This window comes from Xiphophorus maculatus, chromosome 18 (genome assembly GCF_002775205.1).
Source record: "Xiphophorus maculatus strain JP 163 A chromosome 18, X_maculatus-5.0-male, whole genome shotgun sequence".
NCBI lineage: Eukaryota > Metazoa > Chordata > Actinopteri > Cyprinodontiformes > Poeciliidae > Xiphophorus > Xiphophorus maculatus.
The window spans coordinates 14043833-14064136 of NC_036460.1; the positions used below are offsets into that span (position 1 = coordinate 14043833).

A 20304-nucleotide genomic window follows, 5' to 3' on the forward strand; every position below is an offset into this window, starting at 1 on the left:
TTAAAAGGGATTATTTGTTACTAAAATAAAAAAGCTTATGTGACTAGAAGTAAACCAGTATTGCTGAAGCATGGGTGTGCCAAGGCTTTAACTAGTTGTAGTTTTGCTATACCGCTAAAAGTTTCTGTCAACATTTTCATGGCTTCACATTTTGATGAAATTATCATTTATTAATCAGTAGTAAATGAGTTATCCATTTTTTATTTTTATTTATTTATTTATTTTTTGTGGAGCTTAGAGCTCCATAGAACTGGATATATTACTGCTATATTACTAATTAAAAACAAGCAGTCATAGAATGGAACCTAAATGACCTTAACCAATAAGCATAAGAAACTCCCTTTCTTATTGTATGATAAGAATACGAAAATATGATAATTGAACTGCAAATAGTCTATCGTTTGAAAAAAAGCAGTACTAAATGTAAGGGATCTTTGCTTATATTATGTTGAAATAATAATAAATTGCTTACATTCTAAACATAATACAATATATCATTTACTCATGAAGTATAAATAATTGTAGCTTTTACGGTTTAAATAAAACCATTTAGATTACACTAAATGTTTTATTTAATGAATCCCATACCAGCACATGCCTATGTTTTCCTATTGTAAAGTTCTCTTAGTTAAATTGTTAAACCGTCTAAATTAAAATCAAGAAACAAAATGATCTAACACAATAACTAAATTATAGCATCATATAAGTTGAAATAGCCTTGGCAAACTTTGTTGTTGACTATCACAGCAAACTGAAAGAAAAGAACCCTGCAAAATTACCTGATCCAACAGATGGTGGTGTCTTACCTTAACGTAAGACGACGTGTCAGGGACAGTTTGAAACATGTCTACTAGACAGACTGGCCCAAGGGTGCTCAGTGTCCAATGGGCCCTGAAAGAAGACGAAAGAAAAAGAAAATGGATGGAAACAATTATTATTATTATTATTATTATTACTATTATTATTACTATTATTATTATTATTATTATTATTATTATTATTATTATTATTATTATTATTATTATTATTACAAGATTGTGAATCCATAAAAGAAACACAAGGGTCAGCACCTCCACCAAATTAAAAGTAAAATTTACCCCATGTACACCCTCCCTCAAATCTGCACGTCAATTCCAACCTAGATTCATTCACAAAGCCCGTTTTTCCCCTAAGCTCTGGTATGAGCTATTAGATATGGAGCAGGTTTTAATTACTACCCTCCCTACACTTAATAGCGCCAATAGATGGAAATTACAACAGTGACCTGGAGCTAACATGGATAAATTACTTACTTCAATTCTAGCCAATAGAAACTGAGCAACAAAAAAAAGAAAAAAAAAAACTAGGGCCCCCATCCCAACCCCCATCACGTTTTCCCCCTAAAGCTTACCACATATTGAAACACTTTTCGCTTTAATAAGTGCAGCTTACAAAGTCTCGGGTGAAAGGGCACTGAGGGGACGGTGTTTTTTAGTCCTTCCTTATACCTCTGCAATTATCAGCAGCGCAGAGCCATCACAAGCGCCTCTTATATACATATGGGTGATGAAGCAAATGAGGTTATGCGAATGTCTACAATGGCAGGCCATCTCTTAATAATCCCCGTGGAACATCTCTGCCCTGTGCAGTCATGCATGCTTTTACGAGCCTTAATTTAGAACTGTGCATTAAGTTTAGAATTATCAACGGGTGATTTAAACGTTTTGTAATCTTTTAAAATATGAATTTAGGTATTGTTTTCTTCTTTATATTTGGGCAGACGCAAAAAAAAAAAAAAAAAAATGCATCCGATTTCCAGCCGATAAAAAAAAGACCCTACAGGACACCGCATCTGCAGCCAATTAGAGGAGGACTGGTGAATAACGGCGTGAACCTTCCTCCGAGACAGCCCCGTGGGCCGGGGAACCCTCTAGTGTTACATTTTAAGCATCTTTACCTTGCAGTTATCCATCATAAACTAGAGTCAACTGGTTTTCAGCTATTAGGTATTCTGTTGTCCCCCTCTTTATATCTCCACCATGATAAGACTTTGAAGAAGAAAAAGTCTCAATAGTCAAACAATAACTTTAAAATTGGGGGGGGAAAAACGGAATAAGCTGAACAAGTTTGATGTGATGAAGTTGAAACGTTAAGGCAAATGCAGTTTCACGTCATCTTCGCACTTAAGAAACATCGTCTCGCTACTTAAAATAGGATAAAATAAAACAAAATTAAAAAGTAGAGATACAGCCAACTATCGAGCGCGTGACCATGCTTCAATGAAAACAAACACGCGGAAATGATTTATTGTCTGCCAGCACGCGCGTTTACCCAGAACAGCTTAAAAACTTGCCACTCACCTGTCGTTACTGCGGTCGATCTCTCTCTCTTTTTTTTGTCGATATCCCTCCACCAGGAAAAACCACTCCTCTTGCTATTTGAAATAATTAGTCCCGTCAAGAGTCGAAGGTGTTTTCCACTGATGATGACAGTGAGTTATTTTTTGACGGTGTCTGAAAGAGCGCCGGGTGCAGGCATGGAAATGCTCCTGAAATGAGAGAGCCGCGGCCAATAAGCAGCAAGAGAAAACCTCCCCTTTGCCTGCAGTGTGAGGCAACTGAACCATGAAATAAGAGAGAAGGCAAGAGGGGGAGAAAGAGTCTCATAAATCTAATTTGTAAAGTCTTTACGTACGATAAGAACGCAACAGTTTGGTTTTAAACAGCTTTACTTTTGGTCGGAAGAACAATAAACATGCGAGGTGTAGTGCACTGAGGGGAAACAATGTGGCAAGAGAACCTGGAAAGCCATCCAGCTGTAAAAGCACACAAACAGTCCATCTAAACTGAAAACCTGGGGAAAGATGGAAAAACGTTGCTCATTTTAGGGGGATGTACATGAATTGTGCTCTTGGTATTCAACCTCTTCCTCGTCTTTGAAAGTGGACTACATCAGACTTTTAGAAAGAAGACATGTTGCTTTATAACTAATTTATTTGTATCTTTGCACAATCGTCCATCTGAACTTTTGATACCTTTTTACTTTCTTTGTCCAAGTGTTAACTTTCTGATGTTTTCATATATTTACGCAGTGTCCTTCCCATATGACAGCATCTGTTTTGTGAAGTCCACCAGTCTTGTCTGAATCAATATACACCCACAACATGATGCTGCTACAAGCTGGCGTACAAACTTCCCCTTTTTTTCCCCCTCCAAATGCAGAAATAGTTTTTATGGTCAAACACTTCAGTTTTAGTTTCTTCAGGATACAGGGCATGTCTCAGATAAATAAGATGCATCTTTAATATTTTAAAATGCTTACTCTCATTGATTTTGATTATGGTATTGACAAAATGTAACGTTTGTTGATTGTTTGCTGTTCCCAACACAACTGATTACAGTGTTATGTTTTTATCACGTGAAGCACTTTGACCTGCCTTGTTGCTGAAATGTGCTATACAAATAAGCATGACTTGACTTACCCCTGTGTATTTTAATGCTGTTATCTTGCTTTTTGTATTTCTTTTAAGTTCTTCCTGTTTGAGCTTTTTTTCAGCAAATGTCAATGAAGAAATAATTTCCCAATGGATAATGACACTCTCCTACCAGCCTCCTCAGCAGGTCTTTTGCTGTTGTTCTAGGGTTGATACACACATTAGAAGACATACACACATTTTTGAGGTGACGTACATCCTGTACTGTCCAACTGAAATGTGTTTGAGATCTTGTTTGAGTGCCTCAGTTTTACTCAAATGTTGTGAATTAACCTCAGTAGGGTGTCACTGCATTACAAAGCTATGCAATTATCAGCTGAGCTTTTCCAGTTCCTTTTAAGTCACAGTAAGCTTAGTGCATTTAAACTTCTGAATTAAAAAAAAAAGAAAAACATAATAAAAGATATCTCCTAATATTTGAGAACAGCAATAATTTTGGTAATCATAACTTCATGGCAGACATTGAAAGAAATGGTTTTATTTCTCCATATCTATAAACATACTAGATTTTTAAAAGGGAGGGGGGTTCCGAAAGAACCCATTAATTTATCTCCAAATACGAAGATTCAAATAACATTTGTGTCATCATTGACAGAGTGCTGCCCTGGGCACTGAGCGTTGCAACATAAGCTTATAATATAGACCAAAATGTATGCAAACTATACCAAATTCAAAAATAATTACAAATGCTGGAAGACTAAGAAAACTCTATATTTCTTGCCCTTGCTCTGAAAAACAATATATTATAATAGTGCCAGATCAGAGCTCTTTGGCTAAAACAATGGAAAAGCACATAATGTTAATTAGCACACTTAATTTCAACATTTTATAATAGTGGATTTAAGAGTGGGCATGTAAAAATACTTAAATGTTTGTACAGTGTGGAACATTCAAACAAACCAAGACCCTATGTGGTGGAGTTTACCTCTTCCTGCTCATTTGACCCCGCTCACTTCACTAACTTCATTTCCTTCATACAAGTTGCTCCCCTCATCTTCGAACAAGAGATTCCCCTCCACCGCAACCCCCAAAGGATGTGGGGCAATTTACGGTGGGGAAAGCCGCCCAACCGTGATGTTTTATTGCCTCATCAAGGTCACTGTTTCATACAAAGCAAACCAAAGTGAAACATAGGCTTCTCCTGTGAATTTGCATTGGGTCAGCATTATCTGAACGCTTTATCTTGAAATTTGGACACATAGAAAATTTATATTTTTCTATTTTTCTATTTTTTTTAGTGACTATTTGTTCTGTAATTATATAGGCCTTTTTGCTTCTCTAATAATTATACAAATTTCTATATCTTCCAAATGATGCAGCACAATATGTGTTCTGACTACAGAAGCATATTTATTTAGGCCTCAGAAGAAATAATATCGGCAACATCCAACTGAACAAAAGAAAATCTTTGAAAGTAAAACTGCACATATGTTTAACAGTGATAGGATCATCAGCTTGAAGATTTGCCTTTCATCAGCGGCTGGACCTTCTGTTTGTTGCACCATTTCCTAATGCAATGATTAGGAACAACAACACTGATAATGGTGTTCCCAGCGAGAAACAATGGACGGAAATCCCAACATCCGTTTTGCAGAAAAATGGCATTCATGTGCCTGCTGTGTTTGCCTTCCTCAGGATGCTGTGGAAGAAGTTTTCTAACACATTTGAGCTGTAACCACTAAACTTCTTGAAATGACAAAGGAATAAAAAAGGGCACAGTATCTGAGTTACAGCCAGTCTTACTCACACCACAAACTTTCTCGTTGGCTGGATTGTGACAAAACCCACAATTTTGAACAAATCTACGGAGCAAAGGTTACGATTTTAAATAGGTTTTAAAAATTTAAAAGTTTTGAAAGAGGATGATATTTAGAATGGCATTTGTTGTGTGAAGTCCAAAATTCAAAACCAGCAATTTTAGAACACAATTTTATGGGGTGAAAATTTAAATCTTAAGAATTGACAAAATCACCAGTGACACATTAGATTACATTATACATGCTAGAACTATCCAGTTGCTGATACCTCTTGCAATAATTTTAAAATAAATCTAACTGAAGAGATTTTTAAAAAAATATAATTTAGAGTTTAGAATTGTAAACTGATTAGTTTCTTGCAACACTTTTATTTATCTAGGTAATACATAGAATGCAAATGAGAGGGTAATTTATTCTAGTCACTAGCCTATAGACTGGATAAGAACCCTTAATTATCTTACCAACAAACAGGATTGTAGGAAGAGCAAGTCTCCATAGTAAACAGCTATCTATATTTCAACCAAATATTTGGGAAATTAGCCTGGACAAAGCCTTTTCTCCCCTGCCACCTCAAACTTAAAAAACTTGTTAAAGGTCACGTGGAACTTAATTTGAACTGTGCTTTGGTGAAGGAGACTATGACAAAACCTTTGGCAACAAGCATTCCAGGTGGACCTGGAGTGAAACAAGGGATGAATATGTGTAATAGCAGCTCTGCCCTCTTTTAACCATGGTGGAGTGACTGTAATTCTGTGGGCCTATTTGTCCTTTTTTGAGACCCAAGGGAATCATATTGGACTCTTTGAAACACCAAGACTTGATAAAGAAAAATCTTATTGATTCTACCAAACTTTCAACAGGGCAATGACTCACGTTTGACCAAATTAAGTCAAAACTCGACACAAAATCAACCGTTGTCCATGACTACCTCATTTTTCCTGACCTAAATCCTACATAAAAATACAACATTTGAAGTATAAAAATGGGCCCATGAAAAAAAAAATTCTAAGCATTTTCTGCCTCTTATGTGACAAATATCCTGTCTAGTTCAGCTGTCAAAGAAAACAATTCTGTTTGGGGAAAAAATGTGCTTTAACTTGGCTACAGACGTATTTTCACCCACAAAAATGCTTTGTTCGATCATCTTTTGGGTAAAAAAAAAACTATTCAGTCTTCTTTGGTACAATCTCATCAGCATACTACATTTTTACTTGGTAATATTCATCTTTTCTGTGTTGGGAAGGTTTTACAAATATGTCAAAATGTGAGAAAAATTATTGCTAGCAACCCTTTTTGTTGTCTCCAAAGATTGCTAACAGACATCAGAAGTTTCTGGGTCAGACCTTCCTACCTTTTGAAACAGTTCATGATTTTATTCGTCTCACAAATGCCTTGTTCCCAAGGAAGAAAATCATTGCACCATGCACAGATTCAAGACACCCTTTGCCAGACACAACAAAGAAAACCCAGAACATAACTAAGCCTTCTCCATGTTTCACAGTAGGGATTGTGTTCTTTTCTTGATATGCTTCATTTCTACATCTGTGACCATTGAACTGATGTGCCTTGCCAAAATACAGCAGTTCTATCTCAGCTATCTAAAGACTATTTTCCCAGGAATTTTGGGAGAAGAGTCACAAAATTATCCCAAACTTTGCATTGGTACAAATTCCAGCCTTGCTTTTTTATTCTTTGCTTTCCTTGTTAGTCATCTCCCATGAAGTGCACTTGGGCTCAAACAATGACCCATAGTGCAATCTGGCACTGATGTACCTGATAGACCTTTGAGTTGACCTTTAATTTCTTTGGCGACTATTCTGGACTGTTTGGTTGCCATTAATATTATCCCTCTGTTCCATTTCTCATCAAATTTCTTCAAAAGGCCGAGAAGGTCGGCTAGCGTCCAATGGGCTTTAAACATCTGCATAATGTAATTGTAGTCACAGGAGCATCAAGCTGCTTGGAGGTGGTCTGATGGCCTTTACCTTTAACATGCTTGTCTTTAGGTCCATCTCTGGTGCTGTACACACCATGCCATTAGCATAGTGACAACTTCTCACACTATAAATAGGCAGACTGTCTGATTACAAGCTGGAACATACCTGTAACGCTAATTAGAAAACACAGCTTAGTTTAACATGTACCATCATTTTTGTCCTGGCCTGTTTCTTCAGTTTATTTTTAAGAATAATTCTGTTGAACCACATTTCAAAAGCAATGTCTAATTCTCTTTGGTCGGTCCTTTATACTTACTATTACTTTTGTTAATTTTAACTTATTCCAGTGACATTGGGGGGTTCAGTCATTACCAGAGGGATACACACATTCTCCAGGTGTGAAGATGGACATAGTTTCTTTTAGTCTCTTTTGACACTAACTGAGTTCTTGTTTGAAATATATCCCCTTTTCATTCTCTCTCTTTTGCTTGTCATGTTTTCTTATGACAGTTGAATAAGATCTTAAAGAGACTTTAAATCCTCTGTCTGTCTGTTTTATAAAATCCTGCACCATCTGGCAATGGCATTAGGAGAGGAATGTAGCTGTGAGATGATTGTGTCTCCTTCCAGTTTGACATTAGCGCTTCAGTATTGATGTATTCTGACTCTCCTTGTGTGCTTTTATAAAGAAGCCGAAATCCTGATTGGCACTGATGCAAAGTTCTCTGCCAGTTTGGAATCTTGCCCACAAACACCCTGCTGCAAGTTACTATTTGCTGGCATGCTAACATTTACAACATCTCCTCCTGGGATTCCATCGATTGCTCTTGTATTTGAGATGATGTGGGCAACCTGCAGGCTTGTGTGATTACATCGCCTGGAGTAAATGAAGCTCCTTGCTCTCAACTGTAATGAGTTATTTATTTAGTTGAGGGGCTACTGAGAGATGATCTGGAGATGGAGATTGGTCCTACTTCATTCCAGCCCTTTTTCTTTGCTCCACAGGGAGGGAGAAAATCACACTGTGGCACCAGGGAAGGCAGGGCACAAATATCAAATCTTTTCATGCATGCTCTCAAGCACTTATGACCCAGACAAGGAATGGCAAACAACCACAAGCTTCAAGTTTAACAGGCTGAAAGTGCTACTGCCTTATATAAATTGTATAGAGTTTTTGTGATGAGGTATTGTGAACATTTTATCAGTAATGTATCCCTGACCTGAAAAAAAAGTCACATTGCATGAGTTTGTGGAAAACAACAACAAAAAAATAATCCAAATATTAACTACTAACAGCAATTGAGTTTAACCACATTGTTTGAAAATCTGTTCAGTTTCAATAACTTCACATTGGCTGGATTTCTACCCGACATGTAGAATCAAAGCATCATTTAAACTTTAACTGTCTCACAAGATAAAATTGGCAAAAATATTGAAAAATTATACATTATACCTGAATTTCAGGAAAATCAAGAACAAACAAGACTGATAGAGTCATTAACCTCTATTGGTATAGAAAGGTTGACAAGACCACTTCCAAGGCTTTGAGAATAAAGGGAACCACAGTGAGAGCCATTATTCACAAATTGGAAATTGACAGAACTGAACCTTCCCTTGAATGTGCAGTTCACGAAAATAACTTCAAAAGCAGATCAACAACTCTTCCAAGGAGAATAACAAAACAGCCCAGTGCACATTCTAAAGACTCAATTATCTCAATGTCAGAGTTCATGATTGAGAAGGAAAAGATGAGAAAGGATCAAATTGAAAACCACTGCTGACAAAAGCAAACAATGAAAAGAAACACAAAGATGCATCTCATTTTTGGACAACATCTCGAAGGCCCCCGAAGTCTTTTGAAAAACTAATCACAACAAACGTTTTTGGAAACTTTACATCCTGTTACATCTATAGTAAAATTAACAGCTTTTCAGAAAAAAAAGTACACCATTAAGATAGCAAGAGATGGTGGTCTATATGTGGACATTCCACAACTAATTCTGCTTGTGGTCTGATGGTTTTCTGTATTGATCAACAGCTGGTCCACAGGTCTACTAAGACAACTTTACAGGAAGCAGAGGGCAGACATCTTCCTACTTGTGTGAAAGGTGGTCATTTGCAAAGAGGAAGTATTAAAGGAAAGCAAAGTGGCCTTTTTATGAGGCCAGCATTTATGAAGGTAAAAGCATACCTATAAATGAAAGGCGTCACCCCAAAACCTCCTGATGTCCCAGTCCTGTGGATGATTTCTGTTTGGTCTTGGTATTTTTGCCCTTAGGGGTAGAGAACAGATGAGAACTGGACGAGCCTGGAAGGACATGTGGTGGCGAGACAAGCAGCATTTTATTATTAACATCCTTTAGAATGCCTCAAATACAAGCCAAAGAGTATACTTGTGTAATTTGGTGTGTCTATGAAATTTCATTTCACAACACCACAATTCACCATGTATTCCTAACAGCGCATACATGGGTCTTCCAGACCACCTATTATAGGTAGATTCATTTGTAAGTGTGGGCACAGCCAGCCAGTCCAGACTCGACATGAGAACCCAGGGTGCTCAATTTACATTTTAAATCATCTCGCACTTGCGGAGTGGAGGTCATCCCTACACAAATAAAATGTGGCCTGGAAAAACCAATGAAAGTGGGTAAAAGGAATCAGGGAGAGCAAAAGCAGGAGGAAGGTAGGACCATTTAAAAAACCTAAATCATCCTCTGAACTATAAATCCACTGACCGCTCATCATTCACAGACATTTAAAAAAGCCCTTAAAGAAAAACACTGAGTGAAATGAATATGCTGTCACCTCTCATTTGAGTCTGGCCCACCAGCTAAATAAGAAGAGTGTTGTTCGTTGGCCTGGGCTGAGCTCTAAGGTTTAGGGTTTACCCTGTCCCACATTCTCAAGGCTTTCACTTTGAGGCCAGAGTCCCCTTCTAACCTCCCCCTAGACATGTCTGACAGCCTGAACTCGATGAGGGCTGCTCACCAGACTACGAAAATCATTCATCTGTGCCTTCAGACGGTCAAATCTGGATCTAATAAAGAGGGCCTGCCTATTGATCCCATTCACAAGAATAGGTAGTACCATCTCCTACCACTTGAGGGCTCTCTGGCTCCAGCTAGAGGTGGCCAGCTGAGGACTTTGTTCCGCTTGTTCTTGGTAACAAACAAGAAAATATATAGAAAACAAATAATAATGTTTCATTTGAACCATCTCAAGTGGAAACATGATTTAAATTAATAAATTGTGATAACCAAAAGTTACTTCTAATTACATTTAATTAACACTTCTGGATTCCAATGTATAATATTTTACAAAACTTGTGGTACTGGGTCTGAAAATTATTCCACAAGTCAAAAATGAATGTCCTCCTTATACTGGTGCATGTATTTGTAGCATATTAGAAATATATATATGTATATATATTTTACTAGAAAACCAATAAAACAACCTCAGGGAAAAAAGAAAAACAGGTCCCATAAAGCAGACTGGACTGCAGTGAAAAATTTTGGGAGTGAAACAGGAGAAAGAGTGAGAATCAGCCTGAGTCACTTTTTTAAGGGTTGTGTTTATGTGTGGGTGAGGGCACTACCCCAAACGCCTGGGCAGACCACAACATTCCACACAGACTCTTAAAGAGACAGACTGACGCTGTCATCATAGCTATCTGGGGAGTAAAGTGTTAACACATGCTGTGGGCTCTTTGACACAGCTGGTGAAATGTACAGAAGCTGCTAGGTGGCTGTGCCAGTCCCCCACTCTGATGGCCTTAACTACTGCCACCTCACAGTGTGTGTCGGATAAGCTGACCTTAAAGTATCTTTTATGTTTTTCTGTGACCAAAATCACTACAAATAACTCATCAAATTTTTTTACCTGACCTTTTTTTCCTTTTTTTTTTTTGTTAAAGTTATCCAGAATTTCTACAATTTTCAATTATGCTGCAATGTGTACTAAAAGGTAAAAAGTTGTCTTTGCATTTTGGCTGCCCACTGATAGAGGGCACAATTGAGCTTTGAAACAATCACACCATTCATACAGAAATGACGGGCTTCTGCAAAATAACTTTCACATCACAAACAATGTAAGTTTATCTTTAGCAGTCACATAGCATATTGTGGTTCAATAAGTTTTCAGTTTTTGCTTAAGGAAAATGTTTCCAATCAAGTCACTTAATCTGGTATAATTTAGTTTAATTGAAAATGACACCACATAAATCAAGTTAAAATCTTTTGTCAAAATGTCATTCTGAAATCATCTCCCACGCACAGACAGGCTCCAAAGAGACCTGACATTCTGAAAGATGACAGATCCAGATTACAGACAGAAGAAGAATAAAACATACTAAAAGTGAGACTAATGTAATAAGAAGTAAATACCTCAAACTTCATATCCCTTCTAACTAAAAAGAGATCAGTTTTAAAATAATAGATAACATCTATTCCTGCAACCAATTCATCAGCTCCAAATTCCGTTTTAACATTGACACGTCACCTGTGTAGGCTGGAAGAAGAATCAACTGAATATTTTATTCAGAACATTACTTTTTGTAAAATAATTCAAATTTAATTAATAAATAATAGTGGTCTAAATCCATAACTTCTAATGGCCTTCTGATATAAAAGTTGGTACAATAAGAAAAGACACATTCACTGAAATCATAATTATTGTTTTTACTATTACAATTTTGTTTTTATAAATTAATTTCCAAAAACCTTCACCTCTTGAATTGCATTAAAAAGCAAAATTAATTTATTACCATTATCTTTAAAAAATCTACTGAGAGAAAACTTTTTATTTCCCTTTCGGTTAAATTAGATAAACAATATTATATAAGATATTTAAGTCTCTTTTTTATCACTTTTATATGCATACTTCATAACTTTATTCAACAGCTAAGATCCAAATTAGAATACATCTGAAGCATAAATTTTCATCTTTAGACAAATATTTCAATGTGTAAAAAACTCTTTAGTTGTTATTTGTTTTGTTATTTATTATTTAAGTTTCAGAACATTGCCTTCCAGGTTTCTATTCTTTTTCTCTATTTTCTGCTGCAGTTGGTGGAGATGATAATGTATGCTTCATATTGAATGTAGTGTATGTTTCAATTGCAAATAGAAAGATGAGAAAGAAGAAAAACTCTGTGTTGGGAAGAGTGCAAATTAAGATAAAGAGCGAGAACATGAGAGCTGTGGAGGTGTGAGTGTGGTGGTGGTGATAGTGTTGCAATGGCTGTAATGTTGGTTAGAGAAAGAGTTGAGGCATGGTGAAAAAATGAAAGTGTGCTAGTATGAGGTGCTGTTTGGGCAAAATCTCTGAGAGGAAGCAAGGAAGGAAATGAATCGAAGTGAGGGGAGCAAAAAGAGAAACAGCCTGTTTCCTCCCTGAAAATCCAAGGCACAATGTGGACTTAGTATCTTTAAACCATCGACGGAGCTCTAAAAATAACCTCCTTTCTGCTCAGATGGAGCAAATAGTGGGAGTATGGGTTGAGTGAGGTGTATGTGGGTGAGTGGGAGCAGCAGGCTTTTCAGAATGGGACTCAGCAGGAAACTGAAAGTGAGAAGATGGAGAGAAACACAGAAATCCTAAATCAGTCAGACAGCAGTTAAGAGGGCAGGATCAGAAAAAAAAGGAGAGATCAATAAATAGACCACATGAAGGAGAGACCCTTAAATAAAAGCATGCAAACACAACTATTGTGATTTTAACCTGCTTCAATCATGAAAAAGTCTATTGTTAGTTTTTTGCACCATAAACCATAAAAAAACAAAACACAACTTAAGGTACAGCTGCACAACAGGACAATGAATAAAATTTTCACTCACATATCTTTAACTCTGCACACATCATTTATTGTGGCTACTACAGTGTAACTTCCTCCATTTCTAAATTGATGGCTTATCCACCTCTAGTCATTGGGGAAGAGGCGAAGTACACCCCAGATAAGTTGCCAGTACATTACATGGCATGAAGTGATTTTTTTCTGACTGGTTGGCATGAAGATATTTTTAGAAATTTAAAAAAAATCTAAATCTCAAGATAGTATAATATGCATTTGTACAGAAACTCTTTCTTACTCTGAAACCACAAAATACAATCAAAGAAACAGCCAAGAGAACAAGACTGAAGCTGTGACTGAAGCTGAAGTCACAGCTTATGTAGGACAAGCTCACGTAGAACGAGACAAGGTGTAGTGAACAACACAATAAATATCAAACTTTAAATAGGACTTAGCTTAAAATAGGACATACAAAGGTCTTTCCTCCTTGGAAAATGAAACGTGTGGCTTAAAATTAGCATTGGCTATCAACCTTTGCTAAGTGTCAAGACAAAAAACAGATTTCACTGAAAACCAGCCACTGACAGCAGTTCCCTCTTCCCTCTCGTCACCCAGATAAGGTCTTTCTCTGTGGCTTGACCACACCTCCGCACAGACTGACTGAAGAGAACGAAGCCGACAGGCTTGCTAATGGCAATGCTGTCGGTTATCAGTGTGAACACAAGAGGGATGCAGTAGAGCTAATGATCACTCTGTGTTTTTTTGAAGGTCTGAGACCCTCAGGTGGACTTTCAGACTCAAATCCTTAATTACCAGCTACAGGAAAAGTGTGCACAGAAGGATTAACACTGTTAGAGGAGGATACACTTTAAGTTAATCTTTTACTCTTCAAGGACTTAACCATTCTTAAGAGGGAACATGAAAATTAAAGCCATTTCATGGGTTGTTTGTCTGTAATCTCAAGTAAGAGTGACAACTTCACAAAAAACAGTCCCGAACAGGACAAAAGGTTAAAAAGCAGGAAACTGAGTCATATTTGTCCTTGTAAGCCCTGAAATATATTGAATTTTTAATTTACTGTCTGTATTTTCATTGCTTGTGCACGTGTCACATCTACAATTCTTCCAGATTATGTCAACACAAATTTGATGAGCATTTGCTAAAAATAAAAGCTATGCTCAGAAAATGAGCAATAACTGTTCTTTTTTCTGTTACCATTGTTAAGCTTGTATTTATGTTTCAGCTAATTTCTATCCAATCTAGTTGTTTATTTTCTAAGAATTTCATAATTTATGTGTCAGACATAACTGTACATTTATTTGACCTAAAAACGGTACAGTATACTTAGCAGGTAGAAACTAAAATTGTAACAATAACACCAATGTACAAACAAGAAGTCTCTTCTGGACAACTGTGTTGGCGGTGATACACAACAACTCTAACTCGGTCATTGAGTCCTTGGACAAGACACTTCACTCATCGTGTGTGATAGCCTCGTTTTTGTCAGACTGCCTCAGGGCAGCTGTGGCTACAATGTAGATTCTGAGTTAACCTGATCGGTTCACAAATAAGGTCAGTTTTGTTTGTGTCTGGACTGGATGAGGTGGTTCAATAAAATGACTTTGTCATCTTCTTCTTTTTCGTATCTTGTTTAATGCCTCCTGCTTAAGAGTTATTTGTACACTGTAGTTATTATCTTTGTCACTCTTGATTCTACAGCCCTACATCAACCACTTTCACTCTGAACCCAAAGCCACAATCCTTTGACTAGATTTAGGTTAGCCCGGTGCACGTGGTCAAGTTTTAGGACTATTTGTTCAAAAGTGGCAGGCAGGTCTGAATCTGGACAGTGTCTCTAGACCTGACATAAGCCCTTCTTGACTCCCCAATTTTGTCCCGTCTACCTTGTTGGGAATAAATATGACTGGTTGGTTTATGTAATTATTAATAGTTATGATTAATAGTATAATAATCAATTTCAGTATCTCTGAAATCATTGGTCAAGCTTGTCAGTTTCTCATGAAGGAATGAATTGATAACCAGAAGAAACTCATCACACAACAAGGAATTATACACAGTTTTTAATTAAGTCTGCAGGTTTATTGACAAAATAGAAAAACTTTATTGCTGAACTAGACAGTAAATAACTGGTGAACAGGTATTGAATATTTAATAATTACTATAATAAATATTTTTTTCTCCAGTGACTGATATGCTTTTAATTATGTAAAAGACAGAAGAAATAAGTATTTTTAACAATAAAATGGGAATTAAATCAGATGAATGAAAAAACTGACAAAATTAAATGGAATAACAAAACTAATTACTAGTCAAACAGGATAAAAACATGAAGAAAGAAAGGAAGAAAGAGATAAAGATTGAGAGAAAGAAAAAACAAAGATTAGCATAAACCACAAATGCAATGAAAGCATATTATCACAAACACCCACTGGGGTGAGGGGGATGAGGTGGAGGTAAAGGGGGTTGAGAGGAGTTGATGTCAGATCTGAGGAGACGGTCCAAAATTAGACCCACCCACCACTCTGGAACAAAGAGTCATAAAACTCTTTGTTTTATGACTCTTTGTTTTAAGGTCTAATCCTAAGTTAGACCAAGGATTGTGGCTTTGGGACTCAACACTCTTTGATAATGAAGTGAATGTCTGTAAAGCAAAAAGATAAAAAAACAGGGGACAGAAAGAGAAAAGAGACAATGCAGAGATGAACACTTCTTTAGACTTTTCTCCTCTAGAAGTAAATCACTTCAACAGATCATAGCATATGATCAGAATCAACAGTGACAAAGACCATAATAATCTTCAGAATATGTCTCCAGTGAGAGGCATTAAACTGATTTGTAAAAGAAAGATGACAAAGTCATTTCATTAAGTACCTTGTGCAGTCCAGACAAAATCCAAACTCTGACCTTATTTGTGAGTTGATCAGACTCACTCAGATTTGAAGATGATGCCTAAGCTGACTCCTGTCTCTGTGGTAAGAAGCAGGCCTCTTCGAAAGGCTTCCTCAGTGCACTGAACATGGTCTTCCAGGTCTCAGCTTCAGTTGATATGCAAACTTTAGAGTACCAGATACACATAGAGCTACTCTTTACAAATACTCTAGGTTACACTTCAAAGATTTTAAAACTCCTTTTTGCATCCAAGAGAACAGGAGGGGAATTGTTTACATGTGTGTGTCTCTGCCTCAAGCTGGGCCTCAAGTTCTTGTCTGTCAAGCTCTGGTTGTATTTGGGGTCAGTTTCTTATCAGTGAAGTCTCTGGTGCAATGAATGGAGAGATGCTGTCTGATCAGTTGATCATACGACAAATATTGAAACTAATTTTGATTCCCAACACTCGGGTAGACGTGAAAAGTATGGCACAGCAAAACTACTCCTATACTTTTTTAAGTAAATGCTGAGATGTTGAGAGCTCAGATTATGCTGAGATAAATTACACCCAGAAGGACCCATTTACCGATTAGGTGACTTTTGAAGGCAGTTGATTGTACAAAATTTTGATTAGATATAGCCAACTAGAGGGGGGTAAATAATGAGTTTCAGATTTTTCGTTTCTGTCATTGCTCAATGACGCACTGGTTTAGTTGGGTAATCAACATTTGTGACTAAGAGTGACAAAGTTCAGATGGAATTACTTTTTTTGCAAGCAACTGTAAATATACAGAATAGAACCATCTTTCCAGACAAAATATTTATTGACCACACTCCTTGTCATTCTTGGGTCAAAAACCCCTTCACCATGTCACATTTATTTATTTATTTTTTATTTTTTGTAATACTTTTTTTCTTACATTATCTGTCTTTCTGTCCCTCCCTATTTGCCTCCCCCTCTTGTTCTCCTTTTGCTCTCCCAGGCCTGCTCCTCCACCTCTCCTCTGCAGCTCCAGACGCTGTCTCTCACTCCTCTAATGAGAGTGTGTGTTACACAGGCATTCAGAAGGACCTTCTCTGCTAATTACACTACAAGCATCTCATTCTGGGACACTAATGAAGAGGAATAGGGAGCTGGAGAGACGCCACTGGAGTACGGGGTGGGGGTAGGGTTAATCTCACAACCGGCCAGGCTATTTTACTGTATGTCTGTGTGAATGGAAGAGGGGAGAACTGTGGCACTAGGCCAGCGCCTTATCAAGGAGGGCGAGTTGGACTCAGCATCTTTACTTCCTGTTCTTCCATGCAAAGTGGCACATTTAGAGCGCCTTGAGAAAGTATTTAGCCCTTGACGTTTGTCACATTTTGTCACATTACAGTCATAAACTGTATTTCAAATAAATATTATGTGATAGTCCAACATAAAGAAAAAGTATAGATGATTTTCTGACTTTAAAATGAATGTTTACAGATACTCAATATACCTAATATACTTACAGATATTCAATATAATTAAGCATGAGCTATTTTGGGAAGAATGATGTGCTAAACTTTTTTTGTCTCTAAGAGTGTAAAGCTGGCAGTGAGATACTCCAACACACTTCAACGCTGCCACTGCAAGAAAAGATGACTCTACAAAGTGCTAACTTTGGTGGGCTAAATATATATTTATACCATATTTGGTTTTATATATGTATATATAAAACCAAACATGGTATGGTACGGTACATATTTATATATACACAAATATGTCTTCAGTGTAGCTTACTGATTGAGATTTGTCTATCAAACACAATCTCACTAAACATAGAGCAATTTTTTGATTTTGTAAAATGAAAAAAAAATTGTGAAAAGTTTGGATTCAGTTGGTCATGGATGAGCTATCAGTTAAATGTGCAGTTTTTGCATAGCCTACAAATAAACCCATTCACAGGGAAGCCGAAACACAGAGAGGGAGAAGCAGATCGAGCAACCTCGGCACTGATCCAACGACTCAGCATGTGATTTGGAAGAGCTTTTTCCGTCAAGAGGCAAACTTGAACAGAAGATCGCTGTCCCGTACCATTCCTCGTGAAACGCTTAAGAAACACAAACCATCTGGAGGCTATAGTGCACACTCTCAGCACGTCAAATATCTAGGATGTTTGTCTGATTTACAGAGCCCATTTAGAACTGTTTGGACAACTTGGCTGAGGGATTGGTGCTTTAATTAAAAATAATATCAAGAGCAAATATTGCCCTCAGGAACTTTGCCTCACAGTCAACAGTGCAACAAAGTCACAGATCTGAGGTTTTTTTTTTGTTTTTTTGTTGTTGTTTTTTTTCAGGGAGGTTGGGAGCTTGAGCAACAAACAGCTGTGAATGAACATAGTCAGGCCTGTTACAAAGGCTTCTACAAGGTCGTTGTCCTAACTAACACCCCAACAATGAGGCTGTTTCAGGCTCATCACTCAATGTACAGTGATACATTGTGAGCATCATAAAATATTACATCCTCACTTTATTCATTAGAGTTGGGCTTTAATCTAAAAATACCATGGGCATGGAATAAAACGGAGTTTTCAGCATCAGAAAGATTAGGCCTGCACCCCTCTTGCTGAGCACAACGGATCGGAAACACTGAGGCCCAAAATAGATGTTCTCCTCATAAAGGGTTTCTTTCTTTGTAGTCGGCATACAGAAACAACATCTGCAGGGCAGTTTCTATGGGGGGAACAGATTCGGGCAGGCTATCAAAGAGAGAGGCGATCTCCTGTGAGAAGTGGTGGGTGGAGGACTTCCATATTCTTTTTTTTCTTCTTTTCTTTTTTTTTTGGCCTCTCTCACTCCTTCTCTCTGTCTAGCACTTCCAGAAAATCTGCAGCAATCAGGCCGATGCTAATAAAAGATCATTAATATCACCTGTCAGCGCTATCTTTGGAAGATCCAAAATGAGAAAATGAGACAAAAGAACTCACAGTCTGGATATGCTCAGTGGAGTAGGCATATGGGAGTATTGTTGGGTCAGTTTATTTTAATAAAGAAATGGGACAACAGAGAAACAAGTAAGATGGAATGAAAAAATGATAGGTTTCACTATCAACAAAGAGGAATTGTTACATCTATCCAGGCAAAGAGTAAATCTGGCAAATTTCTTCATACAGTGTTAAACAAATGGCAATAACATTGGAGTTCTCTTTCTTGAAGGATAAAAGTTACGTAGTATTTCCTTCAAATACACAAGTTCAAAGATGATACATAGAGGACTATCACAAGAAGGGTCAGATTTGCATCATGGTCCCGCAGCCAGGAACTGTCCAAGAACTGTGTGATGCTAATATGTTAATATGGACCAAAATGTCTGAAGAATGTTTCTGACATCTTGTTGAATTGGTGGCATGGAGCATGCCACCAATGCCACCATTGGCAGGAATTATACTGCTGAACTAAAGCAGTATAACTCCTTTAGTCCAGTGTACCTGGAAAACCTCTGTACTAACAGGTTGTAACTGAAAGAGTGGCAGTTAACCGAATATCCTTATACTCTCATGAATATCTAAATAAAAACTCAATGTTATAATGTAGGTAGTGAAGACTACAAAGATTCATCACCCAAAACAACAGTTAAGAAAAAGAGCTTGTAAGCCAACATTATTAGTAAAGGAACTTGCCCTGGTATTCTTCTTCTATTTCCCAAATGTTGATCTCTTCTTTCATTCTTCATGTTTTCCGTATATGTGAAATGACTATAAATTGCGAATCAATGTATGTTTACAAGCCTGGACTAGAAGTCTCTGCTAACTGCTGCTGACCCCTGAGTGGTGGTAGTTTCTACCACTTGCAAAAACATTTGGGGTTTAACTCAAAGATGTTCCAGATCCAGGCAAGGCAGTTTAAACTTTGGACCTCCCACTTTCACTTAGCTGTTTGTCAATTGCATGGGTCTGACATACCTAAATAAAATGGTAAACTGTTGTATAAATAAATAAGTAAAAAATAACCAACACTGTGCATTGCAAAGTCAAGACTTTGTGCTAGAAATGGCACCTATTACCTAATGACAAGTCTTGGCATAAATAATGTTTATTCAAACATGGCTTATTAAAAAGGATGGATTTTGGAAAGTGTGGAATGATGACGCCCACAAAGTCTGGCAGGTCCTTAAACTCTTTCTGCTAGCTGCAATGGTAATGCTCTCACTATCTTTTTAATGTTAAACATGAACGCAGTCAGCAGAAAGACAGAGGCACTGTGCAGAAAAATATGACATCGTAATGGGGAGGTGTAAGACGACAGCCAATGTGATGATAGTGGCTTCATGTGGAGCAGAAGTGTATCGGGGGCCTCGCCTTTGAACCGTTGAGCCAGCTAATTGAAACAGCATTGCTGGGGCATTGGCTTCAAGATCTGGATCACATTGAGCCTTTGCTTTTATTCAATTTGGTCTCATCACAGGGATGCAGCCTGTGCTTTTCTCTC

General features: G+C 37.3%; 1 protein-coding gene across 3 annotated transcripts in view; it reads right to left on the reverse strand.

Annotated features, from left to right (window-relative positions):
* Window positions 1-2540, reverse strand: part of fli1 (Fli-1 proto-oncogene, ETS transcription factor) — a 39821-nt gene extending 37281 nt beyond the window's left edge. Inside the window, exons 1-2 of one of the 3 annotated variants that reach the window (XM_023351507.1) lie at window positions 2340-2540; window positions 780-891 (exon numbers count right to left, since the gene is read on the reverse strand). In XM_023351507.1, coding sequence (XP_023207275.1) covers window positions 780-845 — 66 coding nt within the window. In that variant the 5' untranslated portion in view covers window positions 846-891; window positions 2340-2540. The remainder of the gene's footprint in view (window positions 1-779; window positions 892-2339) is intronic. The other 2 variants (XM_023351508.1, XM_023351506.1) reach the window with 2 other exon arrangements.
* Window positions 2541-20304: the final 17764 nt, after the last annotated feature.